At 40.8% G+C, this 21008-nt stretch overlaps 2 protein-coding genes across 2 annotated transcripts; one reads left to right on the top strand and one right to left on the bottom strand.

The window, feature by feature from the left end:
• Window positions 408-1145, top strand: LOC109832121 (proline-rich receptor-like protein kinase PERK2). Its single transcript, XM_020399562.1, has one exon. The coding sequence runs from the start codon at window positions 408-410 to the stop codon at window positions 1143-1145; it is 738 nt and encodes a 245-aa protein (XP_020255151.1).
• Window positions 4504-9648, bottom strand: LOC109821459 (peroxisome biogenesis protein 16). Its single transcript, XM_020387648.1, has 8 exons — window positions 9416-9648; window positions 9265-9322; window positions 8923-9139; window positions 8591-8841; window positions 8220-8488; window positions 5245-5312; window positions 5085-5146; window positions 4504-4996 (listed from the first exon to the last, which is right to left on the bottom strand). Exons 1-8 carry the CDS (start codon window positions 9482-9484, stop codon window positions 4935-4937), a joined length of 1056 nt encoding a protein of 351 aa, XP_020243237.1. The 5' UTR covers window positions 9485-9648; the 3' UTR covers window positions 4504-4934.

Below are 21008 nucleotides of genomic sequence, written 5' to 3'. Positions count from 1 at the left end.
CCTGACTATTTCCTTCCGTAGCCACTTTGCGAATTGGTTGAGTCCTCGCGAACTCTCTGTTAGATGGTCGGGGTCCTCAATCCCGACATTTTGGTCATGGTTGGCAACCCCGACTAATTTGGCCTTAACCCATATTGCCCGCCTGCAGAGGATACGGTCGATTTGTGGGATTAAATTTGTGGGATTGGGTTTAATTCGAAAATCTCTCCCATCTGGGAACAGCTTACAGGAATTCCGGGACCCAATAGCAAAAAAAAAGGGTCTAAAGTTTGAAACCTTTGAAGATTTAGAGATCCGTTTGCTCCGCTCCTCCGATCCCCCCTCCCCCCTGTGGACCACAAACAAACTGAAAACAAGCAGGGCGGTAAACGGTCCAAGCAAGCAGGCAGCAGCAGGCGGCGGCGGCCATGGCGGGATCTCGCTTGCCGTCGTTCCCCTCCCTCTCGCGGCATCCCGCGTTCCGCAAGCTCATTCTCCCAATCCCGACCCTCCTCGCCAAGGAAATCTATCCAGCTTTCCCTTGGTCTTCTTCTCTCCTCCTCCCCCTGCGCCTCCTCCTCGCTCCTCCTCTCCTCGCCCACCTCAAACCCCGTCCTAAAAACTCGCCGCTCCCCAAAACCTGCACCACTCTCCTCTTCCCTCCTCCCCCCCCCTCCCTCCCCTCCCCGCTCCTCATCCTCCCTCTCCCCTCTCAGCCTCTCCTCCCTTCCCCGCCCGCCGACCTCCTCCTCTCCTCCTCCGGCCGCGCCCCTCCTCCGTCCCCTTCTCCTCCCCACCCACTTCAAGCCGCCTCCCCTGCCCTCTCCTCCCACCCCTCCTCCCTCCCTCCGCCCTCATCCCTCCTCCGCTCTTACCACCTCCCCTCCCTCCGCTCCTTCAACATCCTCATCTCCGCCTTCGCCCGCTCCGTAGCCATGCCTGCTCCCTCTTCAACTCCATCTCCGAGACCCCCCAACCTCGCCCCGGACGCCGAGACGCTGGTCGACAGGCCCACTGGGGCCACTACCGGCACCGCCCTCCAGTGTAGACGACGGGGATCACTACTCTACCCTCGGGAGGGGCTGGGGATACAGTTAGTGGAGAATAAGGCCAAGGGGTGCGAACCGCCGGACGCCGGGCATACGACCACGCTCGTCCCGGTATAGACAGAGAGAGAGAGGCCCTCGACGCGCTGCAAGGTGTTGACGATAATGTCGAGGGCGATAGGTACCCGAACGCGTACGGGTGGTGAAGGTTGGGAGGGGGCTGGTCGAGGAGAGCTAACGGGTACCTGTGGGAGGGATGGTGGGCGAGGGGTTCGGTGCCGCATTTCTCGTGTTTCACGGGGTCGTGAAGGGGTTATAGAGAGTGGGAAGGCGGACGGAGCTTGCCGAGTGGTGGATGTCATGTTGGGAGCTTGGGGTGGTCCGGCAACGTTGACACTTGGCGCTGTTGCGTCGGGATTTCTGCGACGACGACGAAGTTTATTTGCGAAAAATGTGCTTCTACTGGTTGAAGGACGGGTATCGGCCAGGGGGGTGAACATGGCGCGCGCGTTTCCTGGCTCAGATACGAGGAGCAGAAGGTTGTAGGACTTTGTAGCCTCTGGAAAAATTTACCTAGCAAGGATTTCCCCCCAAAATAAGACCGGGACCGAACGATTTGGAGAAATTGCTCATAGATAAGGAAGCGACCTTAATTCATCGTCGAATGTTTGCTACGTGTAACTGTTGATATTATAAATTTCAAAGCTACCCCTGGTATTATCGTCTTTACACAGCATGCAATCCTATTTCAAGTGCTACTCAAAACGCATCAGAAAGCTCACAGATAGGGGTGGGCAAAAACCGAAAAAAACCGGTTCAACCGAAAAAACCGCCCGAAAAAACGGACCGGTTAACCGAACCGAATTAAATGGATGAGAAGAAGTCTCTAAACCGCCCGAACCGAATTAAATCGGTTTGGATCCGGTTTGAACCCCTGAACCGCCCAAAAAAACCGACCCGAATTTTGTTGGGCGGTTTAGAGACTAAACTTATACCTTAAAACTTTTCCTGTTATCATCCAATAGATTCAAACGGCGCAAGGAGCAGTTTCAAGCAATGAGTACAGCAATATCACAGAAAAATATCTTTGAGAACTAAGTAAAGATTCAAATCAATCCAGAAAATTTGTTATGCACATGATGCACTTACAAAAAATGCATATGCTACATTATATGAACAATATCATACAAAACATCACTCCCCCGTGTAATTAAATAAACTTAAACTTTAGTTAAAAAATTTCACAGAAAAGATCTTGAGAATTACATAAGATTCAAATCAATCACAAAATGTGTTATGTACATGATACTTACAAGAGATAAGCATGCTGTATTATATGAACAACATCTTTAAAACATCAGTTCTCTACGTAATTATATCAACTCAAAACTTTATTCTAAAGATGCTAACCAGTCTAATAAAGCTTTGTTGGCGAGCTTAGGAACCTCATCATGAGGACAATACCCAGCTTGCAAATTCACAACAGAAGTCTTTGGATAGAACTTTTTGCAAATTCAAAACCGAAACCGAACCGAACCGAATTTCGGTTGGGCCGAATATTCGGATGAAGGGGGAAAATGTGGATCCGGATGAGAGTTTTGAGCATCCGAAAAATTCGAATTTGATGCGGATTGGACATAAAACCGAACCGAACCGAATATGCTCAGCCCTACTCACAGATTCCTAACATTATGAGCTACGCCAGTAGGTCGCCCAGGTTCTCATACTTACAGAGCCGTTTCGTTTCATTAAGGAGCAAGAACTCTTCGATAGCAAGGAGCAATTAGGGATGGCAAAATTGACCCAAACACATTTTGTCATTCATACCCACCCACTAAATGACCCATTCAAAACACACCTGTTTAGTTAAATGTGTCATAAATATGCGGACATTGTCTCTATTAAAGATAAATGGATCATAAATGGGCGAGCTCTTACTCGCCCATTTGTCCATTTAGATGAGTATTCTTTAAAAAACACCATTTAAGTTTCAATAATTACAAAAATATTTTTAAAAGTTTTAAATTATAGAAAACACAGCTAACGACCAACGCGCATAAAATCAAGAAATTACCAGCAACCCCTTAAAATTTTGAGATTTACAAAAAACACCCTTACAATTTAAAATATTATAAAAACACCCTCAAGAGTTAAAACTTACAAAAAAACTCTCAAGACTTTCTAACCTCACAAATGACACAAGAAATCATGAAATTTACAGTAGGCCCATATAAATTTAAAGTTTGCAAATAACACCCTCAAAGGTTAAAAGAGGGAGAAAAACACTCTCAATAGTGTAGAATAACAAAAACCACCCTGAAATTTCAAAACCTACGAATGACATGAAATCTAAAAATTACCAACAACCCCCTGTAAATTTATAATTTTCAAAAAACACCCTTAAAATTTAAAAAATTACAAAAAAACACCCTCAAGAGTTCAACATAATATAAAACTCTCAGAATATTCTGAATTTACAAATGATACATGAAGTCTAAAAATTTCTAACATCCCCCTATAAATTTAAAATTTGCAAAAACACCCTCGATGTTTTAGAAAATACGAAAACAACTTCAAGGTTTAAAATTTAGTAAAACAGCCTTGAAATTTCAAAACCTACAAATAACACATTAAATTAAAAATTGCCACAAATCTCCTGTAAGTTTAAAAATTGCAAAAAACATCGTGAAAGTTTAAAAATTATGAAAAGCAAATTTATGGAACACGATCGTAAAAGATGCTTGTAACTTCCAAATTTGTAGTGTGTTTATGTACATGTTTTGGAATTTTTTTGGTGTTTTATGCAATTTTTGAAATTTTAAGGCCGTTTTTAGCAAATTTTGAAACTTTGAGTGTATTTTTTAGAAATTCCAAATTTACAAGGGGCTGCTATAGATTATCAACTTTCACGTGTCATTTGTAAATTTAGAAAATTCTGAGTGTTTTATATAATTTTGAACTCTTGAGGGTGCTTTTTGCATTTTTAAACTTTGAGAGTGTTTTCTGTAAATTATAAATTTATAAGGGACCGATTTGTAGGTTTTAAAATTTTGGGTGGTTTTTATAATTCTAAAACCTTGAGGGTGTTCTTTGCAAATTTTAAATTTATTGGTGACTGTTGGAAATTTTTAGATTTCATTTTTCATTTGCAAGTTTAGGAATTTTTGAGGTTTTTTTGTAATTTTGAACTTTAGGGGCGTTATTTGCAATTTTTTAAACTATGATTTGGTATGTTTTGTAAATTATAAATTTACAGGTGGTTGCCGGCAATTTTAAACTATGAGGGTATTTTTTTTTAATTATTAGGTCACCCATGGAGCACCGATTTAATAAATGGGTGGGTGAGAAGTGAAAGGGCAAATGGATATAAATGTGCCCACCTATTTATGACTCACCCAAAATCACCGCAACCCTAACGAAGGTGAACTCAACGCTACCCAATCATGCATGAGTATCAAAGATGCACACCTAACGTTTCAAACTTCTGAAGCAAGTTGTCAACCAAACTACACAAAGACTCTGCTTTTAACTCAGCAAGTGATCTTAGAGGTTATTCACCATGGAGTTAATGCTTTGTGCGACATAAAGGTATAAACAAAGAATAAATACCATCTTCTGTTTTCAATCGTCATGAAGGATGTTGACCTGGAGAGCAGACTGACATAATCTTGTTCGATCAATTTTTCTTGAAAGCGTCAAAGCACTTGTTGCACGTACTTGATCGGAATTACATCTTAGATGTGCTTCTGGCTGACATACATTGCTCATTCGAAAAAACCGTGTAAAGATTATTGCAGGACGAGATACATGCGTATAGTGTGACATGTATTGCAACTAAAGTTTAAGGTATAATTGACAAAATTTAACCAACCAAGCCCGACGAACAAAGTCCTAGAGATTGTATGGCACTTAGGAACCTGATGTGTAAGTATATCGTGTTTGAGCTCCAATCACTAGCTCTACTAGCTTGCCTGAACCAACAAATCAAGTCGGGTTAGCCTTCAAACTTGAAAAGCAGAAAGGGGCAAGTTAAAGCACGTAGTCTGGAATCAGAATTACCGGTAAGGAAGCCAATAACTGGGACACGACTGAGATATGTATCAGTTTTCTCAAGACGATGCCTGAAACAGGAGATGTTTAAAAACGCCAAGCAGTCATTAAATTTGATTAGCAAAGTCGATCAAATAAGTCTTGAACCGTAAAGTGGAATTATGCGTACTTGGTATACTTGGTAAAGAATGGATCTCTCATGACGTAAAGTGCCCATAGCAGCTTACGGCGTTTTAACTAATTCAAGCATAAGATGTAAACTATTAGCATGAATAAAATATTGACCAGATGGTTATTATAGTTTTAGATAAAACAAAGACGACGACTAGAATGCCATGCTGCAACATCGACAAAATATGCGTCTGCCAAGGTAAAGCCTACGTGTTCTAGTATTCTTACTTTATGTTCTGTTTGACTGCCTATGTGAAAAGCTTACTATTTATTATAAAATTAACAAATTAACATACAAATGAATTGTGGATACTATTCGGATTATACCAAATACTTGTTAAAACCACTGCCTGTAACAGGATGCCTATGGTTTCACCACCCAACATAGCTGCGTCATCACCTGTTCCTACATCTCGATTTCTTTTGCAAAACCATGTACTTGAACATCAAATGAACTCCAATTACTCTCATCATCAACTGAAACCTAGTACCTAAAAGTGGATACCAGCAAATGGGTATAAATACCATATTTTCCCTCTAACGAGTAGAGATAAAAATACAGTATTAATTAAATAATTAAGACTGTTGAGATTTCATGAAAATTAAGCTGGGTTTAGATCAGATATCACCCTTTAATCGGATACCAACAATAGTTTTAAGTTTAGTTCTTCGATATATTAAATAAGATGACATTAGCTGGACATGATTTTAATCAATTTTTTCCATCATGTACAACTGGATATACTTTAAACATAGATGTGCACAAATATATTGTGCATATTTTGATATGTATTAATTATTTTCACTTGCATATCCCAAAATATATTCTATCTGTAGAATTGCCCTCCGAATCTGACTATTTGGAGAATTTACCCTCATATTCCCTCATATTGGGTTAAGATGCTCCTCTCCTCTCAAACTGTTATAATTTTAACAGAGAAGGGCTGAATTAAACAAAAATTCCTCCCACAAACATCCCCCTCACTGCCACGCTATTCCCGTTAACCTATACCCGTCGCTGGTGAAACCCTGTCCTCCAGGACCCGCGCTGCCTGCCAACAAAATCAAAATATACAACCTACTACCTTCTCTTGCGAATGATCATAACTCCATATTAGACTCATTGACAGAATGTTTGTCTTTTCGAATTTTTAAATATTCTGTAATATCAGAATTACCAAATTTTAATGCTTTAAACATGAAACAGATTAAATATCGACCCCACAAAGTTATACTGAAAATCAACATCAACATCGCTAAACCGGAATCAAGTAAAAAAAAAAATCGAACAGTGGTCCTTAACCTAGAAGGAAATAATTTAAATATCGACCCCTCATCGTTAAACTAGAAGAACAAATAAATATCAACATGTCACTAAAATGGAAATCAGATCAAATATCAACATGTACATTGTTAAATAGGAAGTTAAATATCGACCTCTATGTTGCTAAATGGATGTCGAATTAAATATTGACCTCTACATGGTTACACTGGACGTCAAACAAAAACTTAACAATTACATCGTTAAACTGAAAACAGGGTAAGATGTAGACCCTCGTGTCATTAAAGTGGAATCCAAATTAAATATCAGCTTCCATGTTGCTAAATTGGAAATCAACTTAAATATCAACCTCTGTCACTAAATTGGAAATGAAATTAAACATTGGCATTCACGACATTACAGTGGAAATCAAATTAAATATTGATTGCCAAACTGAACATCAAATTAAAAATTAAAGCACAGTCACTAATCTGGACCCAATAAAAAGCCAAAATTCCGAACTAGACATTCCATGTTGCTAAACTGGAATACAAATTCAAGACTGGAGTTCTTATTATAGGAAAGTCCTCTTCTTGTCAACTTTTTAAAATACTAAATTTGTTTGGTGGGTGAAACTTTATCCCTATAAGAAGATTGAAGGGGGGGAAAAACAAATTTGTGCAAGTAGAATTTCTCTCCTTATCAGAAGTCTAACATATTTCGTTTGGATACGGAGGTGCTCCCTATCAAAAAAACCGAATCATACCCAAAAAAAAAAATTGTTTTCATATCAGATTCTACTTATTTCTTAAGTTCTTCAGAATATATATAACCTGCCAGTGGCAGATTACTTTAGTTCAACCAAAGAGTAATTAAAAATAGATTCTTGGAACTACTGCAGATATCAAACCCCACAATTAATAAACATCTGCTTGGTGGAGTAAGTTTAAGGATCCACTCCATATTTGAATATCATTTGTTCCCTATTCTTTGAGAGGGGTAGTGCCTTTAGGGTGATACTTGCAACTGACAGCTGACGTTAAACTCATCCTCTCAATGTGCTTCTTCTTCTTTCCTGCAGTGGCCACTAATAATATATGTACTCATCCTACATTTTAGGGCATGTGAATTTTGATGGTGAACATGTGGAAGACGTTCAATGTGTGCATAACTTGAAGCCTCCAAAAGTGCTAAGCTTTAAAGGATTATTTAATGAAAACTCTGTATATATAAACATAAATAAGAACCATGCTTTTTGTCAAATAAATTTAGAATAAATTAAACAATAAGCAAAGATCCTATCTCTCTAATTCAAAATTTTTCTATTAGACATTTCAATTCTAAGATTTTTCTTGATGGCATGTTAATCATTTATACAATTTCTCTTATCATTATCCATTGTTCCATCTCTGTAAGTTCTGATCTTTATCATTAAAAACCCAATTTACATTTCGCATGAATATGTTGTTTAAAAATGATCTAGCTATGTCTTAAAAAGGGTCTATGTCATTATTTAAATTCCTTAGGCTGGCATTATTCTTTTACATAGTTAGAACTTTTGATAAATCAATTCCTTATATTGCACATACCTATCAGCGAACTTTTGATAAATCAAGTTTTCCTTAAATGTGCACTTACCTATCTGACCAATATTGTTCAAAGTTTAAAATCATGGCAGCAAACTCTTAAATAAAAGTATTACATACACTAACCTCGTCTTTCTCAGCACTGGAAACCTTATAAAACCCATCTTCTCCCACATGACTAGGATTCGTAGCATGTGAAAGAATGCTCATTCCAGTAAGATCCACAGCCAATGAAAGTAACCAAGGTGTCCATGATCTAGTTCCGAACTTTTTAATTAGAAGAACATAGAGGAGTGGTCTCACAATACAAAGCACCTCCCCCATCAAAAACAACCGGCCATAGAGTCCCCTCTGCGACCATATTATCGAAAGTGTGGGCTTCTTGATCAACATACCTACATAATCAAAGGCGTATTGCATCAAATGTCATGAAGATGATAAATTCTTCTAAGTTAATTACCAAAATAACCATCCACTAATCATTACATGCTTATTACCGTTGGTCTCGGGATTCCTATGGAACCGGTTCATCCACATTGGATCTAAGGCCATTTTAGCATTCTCCCCAAATCTACTCAGCGCTGACATAGCTCTCCCTTCGAGATTATGAGGCATAAAACCATTATAACCTTGAGCATGATGAAGCCCCTGCACATTAGGTCTCTTCTTCTCAACATTCTCAACCTCACCTCCTTGCAAAAGCATTTTGTACCCACTATCCCGAAACAAAGCTAACCTAACCATTGCCCTGAAAATCAACAAATTCATTCAGGCTAACATCTAAAACTGATTTCAATCAAAGCAACAGTTGATAGGACATTGATCTTACTTCATGGCCTCTGTAACTACAATGAAATTCCACTTGCCATCTTCGCCATAAAAGTGCAGAGCAGCCACTTCAACAACTGTCTCCAAATCTTTAAGTGCAGAAACACATAGAGGCCATGGAAATGATAACTGTCCCTGACCCTGAGGCCGAGACCGGGACGGGGTGGTATCAATAATATGCTGATTCAAAGCACTCACTATGCCCAACAATGCGTATACTGTAGAAAGCAATCAAAATCTTGAGTACCCACAATCCAAACAAATGCAATAGATTTCATTTTTATTTCATGTTTCATCAATGAACAATATTATATGAGTTTTACCCAAAATTAATAGAAAGAACCTGCTTCAGGTGCTATCTCAGAATTGGAGAAGCGTTCGGGGAGAAGCCAAGTGATGCCCTGTTCTCAAATTGAGAGGACCAAAATGAAATTAAAGAAAATGGGCATCAAGGACTAAAGAATTTAGAGTAGAATTAGGGTTTAATAGCTCACGTTGGCAAGAGATTCGATGGAGTGAACGAATTCTTTGTTCTTCCGAACCCAAAGCTTGTACGCCTCCATCAGAATCTTCTCCTGCCTCTCGATTCGATTCCCCTTTACAGAGGTACAAACAATATGAGGAAGGGAAAGATTATTGGGGAGCGACGGAGAAAAGGGTTAAGCTTCCCAAATATTCGTTGCGATGTGCTAACATTTTCTTTGGCGAAATTATCAAATCGATATATTTTGTAGACCTCTTTATTACTACTTTGGTATATTTTATTATTTATGCAATATTTTTTGTATATATTTTGTAAACCTCTCTTACTACTGAGACACAAATCTTAATCGCCAGCCAAAAACTATCAGCAGAAGCTGACGTGAGCCTCATGTGCTAGCTGATGTGGCGGGGGTAACTGACATGGCATGAATTAAGTTGAACGCATGTGAGTTGCACATGCTTCTTCTTTTCTCTTCTTTTTTTGAAAAATTAGGGCAAAAGTTCTCTCTTTTCCGATTGCAAATTGAAATTAGAGGAATTGGGGGAATCTCACTATGACATCCTCAAGCTCAAACTCAACAAGCAGGAGAGCTAGCGCAACTCCGAATTTTGGGTAGGGATTCAACAGGATAACGAGTCTTAGGAGTTGGAATGAGGCCGCAAAGGCATCTAGCGCGAAATTTTAATGATGTGGTCTACAGTGCAAGTATTATATATCAATGACTTGTTAGAAATTTTATGGAGATTAATATACGGAATTAAACACTAAAACAAATAACGACACCAATGAAAATATTACACGCAAGCAAACACCAATATTTAATATGATTCGGAAAATCGTGCCTATGTCTACGGGACAATCAAGAGAGCAATATTTCACTATCAATTGAGAGTACAATCCCTCAAAGTTACACCCTAACTTGAGAATCAAATCACAAGAGAAAAATCTAACGTTACCTCTAGGGCACAAAAACCCTAAAACCCATCTCACCATAAATCTCTAATGCACGCGGAGAAATCAACACCGTGCCCTCAACGACATCGTCGTTCTAAAGACAACGACTTTTGAATCACTACAATCGTACAACCGAGCTATCCGGAATCTCAACTTCTCTCTCTCTCTCTCTCTCTCTCTCTCCCCCCCCCCCCCTCCCCACTCTCTTTCTCCTTCTCTCTCACTTTCGTCATGGCCACTGAAAATGATAAGACCCTGGTTAGGTCGTGGAAGGCGAAGGCCTCTCGAAATCAGTGTAGTCCCTCTACAGTAACTCTCGGGTTACTGTTCATACGAAAAACAAATTATAGGGTGATGGATGTCATGTGGCCAATTCCCTTAATAATGAAAATGTATCTCTAAGTCATCCCTTCCTATTCAAATTATGAATAGGTCCATATGAATCATTTTCTTAATAGAATTCAAGAAATTTGACCTAGTCATTGTGGGCCCCAATTGGACTAGACCCACAATAATCTCTTCCTCCAGCCCAACGAGAGGGTATGTCAATCTGTAACTCCTCACCGGAGTTCATGTTGGTCAATCGCTAACACAACTCGGTCTTCTCTCTAGAAATGGTATTTGTTAAAAACTTTGTTGGATATTTATCTGTATGAATCTTTTATAGCTTCAGCTCCTCTTTCTCAACAACTTCTCTAAGTCAAAGATATCTCACATCAATAAGTTTTGTCCTGGAGTGGAATGTGGAATTCTTGCTCAAATCAAGAGCACTTTGACTATCAATAAAAATTTAATAATTGTCCTGCTGCAAGCCTAACTCCTGTAGAAATCTTCTCAACCAAATCTTCTCATTGCCGCCTTTTGTAACTACAACGTATTCTGCCTCTGTTGAAGATAAAGCAACACACTTCTACAACTTGGACTGCCAAGATACAGCCCCCCTGCAAAAGTGAACAATCACCCTGAGGTAGACTTCCTATGATCGAGATCACCTACCATACCTATATCTACAAAACCATGTAATACTGCCTTCGAACTCCAAATCTCAAACACAATCTGGAACTGCCTTTCAAATATTTTAAGATCTACTTTACACCTCCGCAATGAACTTTCTCTAGAGTAAAAAGAAATCTGCTCACAACTCTAACTACATGAGCTATATCTGACCGAGTGCAAACCGTGACATACATCCAACTCTCTACAGCTGAAGAGTAAGGAATATTCTTTATCTCACTCTTTTCTTCATCTATAGTAGGGCAAAACTTCTTGCTGAGCTTCAAATAACCTGCAAGAGGAGTACTAACTGACTTGACATCTTTTATGTTGAATCTATCAAGCAACCGTTCAAAGTATTTCTCTTGTGATAACCACAACTTCCTCGCTTTCATGTCACGGGTAATATCCATACTAAGAATCCACTATGCTGAGCCCAAATTTTTCATGTCAAAGGATTTAAATAACTCCTTCAGTGCACTGATCATCTGACTGTTCTGACCAACAATCAACATATCGTCCACATAAAGCCAAAGAATAATGAAGCTAGAATCTAAAAATCTCCTAAAATATACACATGAATCTGTAACTGTCCTCTGATAGCTATGACTCAACATGAGATAATCAACTTTCTTGTACCACTGCCTGGGTATCTGCTTCAAACCATAGAGACCCTACTTCAACCTGCAAACCATGAGTTCTTTTCCCTTCACTTCAAAACCCTCCGGCTACTCCATGTATATCTTCTCCTCCAAATCACCATGAACGAATGTAGTCTTCATATTAAGCTACTCAATCTCGAGATCTAAACTAGCTGCTAACCCCAAGATAACTCTAATGGACGCCATCTTCACAACTGGTGAGAAAATCTCATCAAAATCAATACCCTTTTTCTGACCAAAGCCTTTCACCACTAACTGGCTTTATATTTCTGAATCTCTTTGTAGCCATCCATCTTTAACTTGAACACCCACTTGTTATTTAAAGTTTTTTTGTCCTTCGACACTCCACCAACTCAAAAGTATTGTTCTTCTCAAGAGATTTCATCTCTTCCTTCATAGCCTAGAACCATCTTTCCTTGTCTGTATGAGTCTGTGCCTCCTGAATGCTCTCTAGCTCCCCCTCTTCTGTCAGCAAATGTACTATGAAAGAGGATATCTCGTGGATGATCTATGCTCTCTAGCTGATCTCCTAAGTTATGGCTCTGTAATCTCTTGCTGCTGGTGATGCTCTGCTTAGGAGCCTCCTGCTCGTGATCCTGGTCATTGTCTCACTGCTCTGGTATCTGACCATCATCACCAATACCATCATCATACACTTGCTCTGTATCTGTAGGATGCAACTATACTGGAGACGAAACATGTGTCATATCTAGAATCTCACTAGCAACACTCTCTAACTGCTCTGCTCTCCCGAGATCTGTAATAGTCTGGTTCTACTAAAAAACCACATATGCTAATCTAATAATTCGTTTCTTTTCTAGATCTCAAAGCTTGTAGCCAAACTCATCTTATCTGTAACCAAGGAAGATACAAGGAACCGCCCTATCATCAAGCTTTAGTCTCTTCTCCTTCAGAATGTGTGCAAACACCTTACAACTAAACACCTTCAGATGAGAGTAGGAAATATCTTTCCCGGACCAAACCCTCTCTGGAATATCAAAACCTAAAGAAACTGAAGGAGACCTATTGATTATGTAGCATGCAGTGCGAACAGCTTCAGCCTAGAAGCTCTTAGGTAACTTTTTCATCTTTAACATGCATCTGACTTTCTTCATAATGGTTCTGTTGTATCTCTCTGCAACTCCATTGTGTTGCGGTGTGTCGGGCCCTGTCCTCTGATGTTAAATACCATGCTTGGAGCAATAACCTCTAAACTCAATGGAAGTGTACTCTCCTCCATTATCAGTGCGCAAATACTTCAACTTCTTTTTTGCCTGCCTATCCATCATGACATGAAACTGCTGGAAGACTGAAAACACCTGATCCTTTATCCTCAACAAGAAGATCCACATCTTTCGTGATGCATCATCAATAAATATGATAAAATATTTATTGCCACCCAAGGACATCACCTTAATAGGACCATAAACATCAGAATAAATCAAATCTAGGATATTATATTTTCTTTTAGAAGGCTTACTAAAAGAAACTTTATGTTGTTTGCCAAATGAATAGTAATCACAAGAAGTCAGTGACGAACCTTTGGCAAAGGGAATGAGAGACTTCTTTGCTAATACTTACAACCCCTTCTCGCTCATGTGCCCAAGCCTCCTATGCCACAAATTGAGAGTATCAGCGTCCTGAGCCACACTCAAAGAATCATATAAAGCCTTGGCTTGAGTCTTGTATAAATTGCAACATACACTTCCTCTAACCACCACAAGAGAGCCTTCGATGATTTTATATTTTCCTCCACCAAATTGAATTTCATATCCCATTCGGTCCAAAGTAAGACCCTAAATCAAGCCGAGCAGCAAATTGAGAACATGCCACACATTCTTCAAGACCAATATGCATCAGGTATCTGTCTACAAGTATATATCACCAAGTCCCATAATCTTTGAGTAGTTATTATTACCAATCTTCATATTGACAAAATCACCTGCTTTATACGATGTGAAAAGGTCCCGATTTGAGGTAGCATGACATGTAGCTCCTGTATCCACTATCCACTCAAAATTCTAACTTGTAACATGCATATAGTTTTTTTCCCTGAAGATGAGAATAACTCCGGTCTCAAACAAAGTAGTTGTAGTATCACTATCTGCTTTTTTCTCGTCATCTTTCTTTTTATCTTCGTTCCAAGCATGCTCTTTCTTTCATGCCCAACAATTCTTCTTGATATGACCCACCTTCCCACAATGAAAGTAACCTCTTCTTTTAGACTTTGATCTGTCTTTAGATGCGCCATGACCTCTGGACTAATCCTTATACCTACTCTTGCCCATATTCTCTATGATAAGTGCCTGTAGGTTATCTATGTCGGTAGACTTCCTCCAAGTCTCCTCATTGAATGAAGAATATGAGCTCAAAATTGTTTTATTCTCTCTAACAGACTTACAAAAAGAACGATTTACAATTCTCTCAATGTAATATCTCTCTAACAAACTTAGAAAAAATTTTATAATCTTCTTGTATCGGATTCCCGATTTACAAAGGAGATAAAGATCGACGGAGATCATTCCCTTTGTTTAAAACTGGGTTCTTCTTGGTGTCGATGGGCTTTCGATCTTGTATCCCGTTGACGATTCGAACGTTTCACTTCATTGGAACACAGTTTCTTCCTCTTAATTGATGTTGAGGAGGACTTACATGGCAAGTTTCAACAGAACTCTTGATGAGTTTAGGAACTCATTACGAGTTTTAAACTCTGTAGAAGAGTGATTTGAACTAAAAATCGGTTTTAAGCCAAGTACCAAAGCTTCTTGTTGCTGAAGAATTCTCTTGGTTGCTGAAGGATGGATGCTGATCTCCTTACAAGGTTTTTAGATCCAAAAATCCCAGCTAGTCAAAAATCAAAACTTTTTGAGCCCTTAACTCGGTTGAGGTAGCTTGATATTTATAGAGGGATTTTGGGTGTAACCTCCCCTTAATCCGCTCCTTAACGGGGGCTTAATTGCCCCATTAATCAGGTGTTACAGCCCCCTTAAACTGCTCCCCAGATCGTGGGTGAAAACGGTTATTGGAACCGTTTGAATCACGTTTGAATGAATCAAATGCAGGTCATGCGTTGCTGGGCGTGAATATTGTGTTCGAATGTAACGTTTGGAAGCTGCATTAGTAGCTAGATTTGAGCTGCGTCCATGGCTAAATTTGAGCTGCGTTGGTTGTTGATAATGTAGTGGTTACATTGCTTTGACTCTGGAATGCGGACACTTGCATTTCATTTCTGGGATGTAGAGATGAGTTCTGCATCTTGTATTGAAGAGATCATTGACTTGTAATCTTTTCTGTCAGAGCGTCGCAAAGATTATCGTTTTGCAATCTTTGCTTTAGCTCCTTGAAATGTGAGAGTCGTCAGATTGTAACTCCCGCTGTTATTTGTGAAGGCTGTTGATCAAAGCTTTCATCAGTTGTCAGAAAGGTTATCAAATTGTAACATTTCTCGATTTATATGAAAATCTTCCAATTGTAGCCTTCATCTGTTAACGTGAAAGTCGCCTGATTCTAACTTTCATTATCGAGTTGTTGATGTAGAAGTCATCAGGTTGTTACTTTTATTAATGATGTTTAATGGGTGTTTGTGGGAAATTTTGTAATAAAAAGAATATAAGGAAAGAATTGCGTTCGATTTTATTCTCTCTAACTGCTTAGAAAAAGAATGATTACAACTCTCTCAACTCTCGATTACAATTTGGATTCCTAGTTACAAAAGAGAAGAGAATGATCTGGATTCTCCCCTTTGTTTAATTCTGGGTTCTTCACGGTAGCGATGAGATGCCTCCCTCGAATGCTTGCGTCGAGTTTGCTTCTCGTTGACGATCCGAATATCTATACTTCACTGGAACAGCTGTCTTGGCCGGTTGATAACTCTTGTCGAGTTTTGTGGTTCAGAACAAGTAACAAACTCTAATGATAGAGTTGTTGGAACCGAAAATAATTCGGTTAATAAGCCAAATATCGATGGTTTAGAGATCCTCCGTTTGTTGATTTCCCAGACTGTGTAAGGAGTCAATCCTCCTTTTTCTGATTCTGGAAGATTTGATCGAAAGATCCTCCTCCGATTAATGAAAAGAAATCTCTCTTGATCTAATTATCAAAAATCCGATCTCCCCTCTCCAAAAAGATCTCTCTTCTCTCTGTTGAGTTTGTTGCCATTTATAGGGAGATTCGGGGTGTAACTGCCCCCATAATCCGATCCTAAAATCAGGGTTTAGTTGCCTCATTAATCGGTTATAACAACCCACGTAAACCACTCCTCAGATCGTGGGTGAAGAGCGGATTGATCATGTTTGAACAGGTCAGAACTTTGACATGCGTTCTGGCATAAATTCTGTGTTTGAACGCAGCATCTGGAGGTGCGTTCTGCAGCGATATTGAGCTGCGTTCTTCGATGTTTTGAAGGTGCGTTTGGCAGCAGTATAGAGCTGCGCTCGAAGTCAGTTGGAGTTGCGTCTGGCAGCGATTGAAGCTGTGTTCAGCTGCTGATCTGGGCTGCGTTCAGCTGCTGATCTGAGCTGCGTTCAGAGCTGATTTAAGTTGCGTTCAGAGGTGTACTTGGCAGCGATTGGAGCTGCGTTTGTGCTGTGCTTGGCAGCGATTGGAGCTGCGTTTGAGCTTCTCTGTCTTTATATATGGATGAAACCAATGGCCATTCGAGAAGGTCCTATTCGGGCCATTTGTGACAATTGAGGCATCTCAATAACGCTCTATCAACTGCAGGTCATGATCTCCACTGAGTGTGTCGCATATCATTACACTGCTCATCAGTACCTCTAATGGTTGCTAATATAATATTAGTCATGTTGTTGTCGCAGCCATCAAGATCAATCATCTCACATAAGAAGCTGCATTCGTGTTTATAGCTGTTGAAGCGGCGTAGGTGATTGAATCGGTGTAGTGTCTTGATGATAGTACGCGGGGAGGACTTCCACGTCTTGGTTTGAAGAGATCGTCGATTTGTAATCCCTATTGACGAGAGTCGATAAGGTAGAAGTGTTGCGTTCAGGGCAACTTTGAGGACTTATCGCTCTATTGACGAGAGTCGATAAGGTAGAAGTGTTGCGTTCAGGGCAACTTTGAGGACTTATCGCTCTATTGACGAGAGTCGATAAGGTAGAAGTGTTGCGTTCAGGGCAACTTTGAGGACTTATCGCTCTATTGACGAGAGTCGATAAGGTAGAAGTGTTGCGTTCAGGGCAACTTTGAGGACTTATCGCTCTATTGACGAGAGTCGATAAGGTAGAAGTGTTGCGTTCAGGGCAACTTTGAGGACTTATCGCTCTATTGACGAGAGTCGATAAGGTAGAAGTGTTGCGTTCAGGGCAACTTTGAGGACTTATCGCTCTATTGACGAGAGTCGATAAGGTAGAAGTGTTGCGTTCAGGGCAACTTTGAGGACTTATCGCTCTATTGACGAGAGTCGATAAGGTAGAAGTGTTGCGTTCAGGGCAACTTTGAGGACTTATCGCTCTATTGACGAGAGTCGATAAGGTAGAAGTGTTGCGTTCAGGGCAACTTTGAGGACTTATCGCTCTATTGACGAGAGTCGATAAGGTAGAAGTGTTGCGTTCAGGGCAACTTTGAGGACTTATCGCTCTATTGACGAGAGTCGATAAGGTAGAAGTGTTGCGTTCAGGGCAACTTTGAGGACTTATCGCTCTATTGACGAGAGTCGATAAGGTAGAAGTGTTGCGTTCAGGGCAACTTTGAGGACTTATCGCTCTATTGACGAGAGTCGATAAGGTAGAAGTGTTGCGTTCAGGGCAACTTTGAGGACTTATCGCTCTATTGACGAGAGTCGATAAGGTAGAAGTGTTGCGTTCAGGGCAACTTTGAGGACTTATCGCTCTATTGACGAGAGTCGATAAGGTAGAAGTGTTGCGTTCAGGGCAACTTTGAGGACTTATCGCTCTATTGACGAGAGTCGATAAGGTAGAAGTGTTGCGTTCAGGGCAACTTTGAGGACTTATCGCTCTATTGACGAGAGTCGATAAGGTAGAAGTGTTGCGTTCAGGGCAACTTTGAGGACTTATCGCTCTATTGACGAGAGTCGATAAGGTAGAAGTGTTGCGTTCAGGGCAACTTTGAGGACTTATCGCTCTATTGACGAGAGTCGATAAGGTAGAAGTGTTGCGTTCAGGGCAACTTTGAGGACTTATCGCTCTATTGACGAGAGTCGATAAGGTAGAAGTGTTGCGTTCAGGGCAACTTTGAGGACTTATCGCTCTATTGACGAGAGTCGATAAGGTAGAAGTGTTGCGTTCAGGGCAACTTTGAGGACTTATCGCTCTATTGACGAGAGTCGATAAGGTAGAAGTGTTGCGTTCAGGGCAACTTTGAGGACTTATCGCTCTATTGACGAGAGTCGATAAGGTAGAAGTGTTGCGTTCAGGGCAACTTTGAGGACTTATCGCTCTATTGACGAGAGTCGATAAGGTAGAAGTGTTGCGTTCAGGGCAACTTTGAGGACTTATCGCTCTATTGACGAGAGTCGATAAGGTAGAAGTGTTGCGTTCAGGGCAACTTTGAGGACTTATCGCTCTATTGACGAGAGTCGATAAGGTAGAAGTGTTGCGTTCAGGGCAACTTTGAGGACTTATCGCTCTATTGACGAGAGTCGATAAGGTAGAAGTGTTGCGTTCAGGGCAACTTTGAGGACTTATCGCTCTATTGACGAGAGTCGATAAGGTAGAAGTGTTGCGTTCAGGGCAACTTTGAGGACTTATCGCTCTATTGACGAGAGTCGATAAGGTAGAAGTGTTGCGTTCAGGGCAACTTTGAGGACTTATCGCTCTATTGACGAGAGTCGATAAGGTAGAAGTGTTGCGTTCAGGGCAACTTTGAGGACTTATCGCTCTATTGACGAGAGTCGATAAGGTAGAAGTGTTGCGTTCAGGGCAACTTTGAGGACTTATCGCTCTATTGACGAGAGTCGATAAGGTAGAAGTGTTGCGTTCAGGGCAACTTTGAGGACTTATCGCTCTATTGACGAGAGTCGATAAGGTAGAAGTGTTGCGTTCAGGGCAACTTTGAGGACTTATCGCTCTATTGACGAGAGTCGATAAGGTAGAAGTGTTGCGTTCAGGGCAACTTTGAGGACTTATCGCTCTATTGACGAGAGTCGATAAGGTAGAAGTGTTGCGTTCAGGGCAACTTTGAGGACTTATCGCTCTATTGACGAGAGTCGATAAGGTAGAAGTGTTGCGTTCAGGGCAACTTTGAGGACTTATCGCTCTATTGACGAGAGTCGATAAGGTAGAAGTGTTGCGTTCAGGGCAACTTTGAGGACTTATCGCTCTATTGACGAGAGTCGATAAGGTAGAAGTGTTGCGTTCAGGGCAACTTTGAGGACTTATCGCTCTATTGACGAGAGTCGATAAGGTAGAAGTGTTGCGTTCAGGGCAACTTTGAGGACTTATCGCTCTATTGACGAGAGTCGATAAGGTAGAAGTGTTGCGTTCAGGGCAACTTTGAGGACTTATCGCTCTATTGACGAGAGTCGATAAGGTAGAAGTGTTGCGTTCAGGGCAACTTTGAGGACTTATCGCTCTATTGACGAGAGTCGATAAGGTAGAAGTGTTGCGTTCAGGGCAACTTTGAGGACTTATCGCTCTATTGACGAGAGTCGATAAGGTAGAAGTGTTGCGTTCAGGGCAACTTTGAGGACTTATCGCTCTATTGACGAGAGTCGATAAGGTAGAAGTGTTGCGTTCAGGGCAACTTTGAGGACTTATCGCTCTATTGACGAGAGTCGATAAGGTAGAAGTGTTGCGTTCAGGGCAACTTTGAGGACTTATCGCTCTATTGACGAGAGTCGATAAGGTAGAAGTGTTGCGTTCAGGGCAACTTTGAGGACTTATCGCTCTATTGACGAGAGTCGATAAGGTAGAAGTGTTGCGTTCAGGGCAACTTTGAGGACTTATCGCTCTATTGACGAGAGTCGATAAGGTAGAAGTGTTGCGTTCAGGGCAACTTTGAGGACTTATCGCTCTATTGACGAGAGTCGATAAGGTAGAAGTGTTGCGTTCAGGGCAACTTTGAGGACTTATCGCTCTATTGACGAGAGTCGATAAGGTAGAAGTGTTGCGTTCAGGGCAACTTTGAGGACTTATCGCTCTATTGACGAGAGTCGATAAGGTAGAAGTGTTGCGTTCAGGGCAACTTTGAGGACTTATCGCTCTATTGACGAGAGTCGATAAGGTAGAAGTGTTGCGTTCAGGGCAACTTTGAGGACTTATCGCTCTATTGACGAGAGTCGATAAGGTAGAAGTGTTGCGTTCAGGGCAACTTTGAGGACTTATCGCTCTATTGACGAGAGTCGATAAGGTAGAAGTGTTGCGTTCAGGGCAACTTTGAGGACTTATCGCTCTATTGACGAGAGTCGATAAGGTAGAAGTGTTGCGTTCAGGGCAACTTTGAGGACTTATCGCTCTATTGACGAGAGTCGATAAGGTAGAAGTGTTGCGTTCAGGGCAACTTTGAGGACTTATCGCTCTATTGACGAGAGTCGATAAGGTAGAAGTGTTGCGTTCAGGGCAACTTTGAGGACTTATCGCTCTATTGACGAGAGTCGATAAGGTAGAAGTGTTGCGTTCAGGGCAACTTTGAGGACTTATCGCTCTATTGACGAGAGTCGATAAGGTAGAAGTGTTGCGTTCAGGGCAACTTTGAGGACTTATCGCTCTATTGACGAGAGTCGATAAGGTAGAAGTGTTGCGTTCAGGGCAACTTTGAGGACTTATCGCTCTATTGACGAGAGTCGATAAGGTAGAAGTGTTGCGTTCAGGGCAACTTTGAGGACTTATCGCTCTATTGACGAGAGTCGATAAGGTAGAAGTGTTGCGTTCAGGGCAACTTTGAGGACTTATCGCTCTATTGACGAGAGTCGATAAGGTAGAAGTGTTGCGTTCAGGGCAACTTTGAGGACTTATCGCTCTATTGACGAGAGTCGATAAGGTAGAAGTGTTGCGTTCAGGGCAACTTTGAGGACTT

The sequence above is a fragment of the Asparagus officinalis genome, chromosome 1, assembly GCF_001876935.1.
Source record: "Asparagus officinalis chromosome 1, Aspof.V1, whole genome shotgun sequence".
Classification (NCBI taxonomy): Eukaryota; Viridiplantae; Streptophyta; class Magnoliopsida; order Asparagales; family Asparagaceae; genus Asparagus; species Asparagus officinalis.
This window is presented reverse-complemented; position numbering and strand designations above follow the sequence as displayed.

Coding starts and splice junctions, on each gene's coding strand:
- LOC109832121 (XM_020399562.1), top strand. CDS start 408: ATGGCGGGATCTCGCTTGCCGTCGTTCCCCTCCCTCTCGCGGCATCCC.
- LOC109821459 (XM_020387648.1), bottom strand. CDS start 9,484: ATGGAGGCGTACAAGCTTTGGGTTCGGAAGAACAAAGAATTCGTTCAC. Junction 8,489..8,590: donor TAGGAATCCCGAGACCAACG/GTAATAAGCATG, acceptor TTGATTATGTAG/GTATGTTGATCAAGAAGCCC. Junction 5,147..5,244: donor TTCTTTACCAAGTATACCAA/GTACGCATAATT, acceptor CTCCTGTTTCAG/GCATCGTCTTGAGAAAACTG.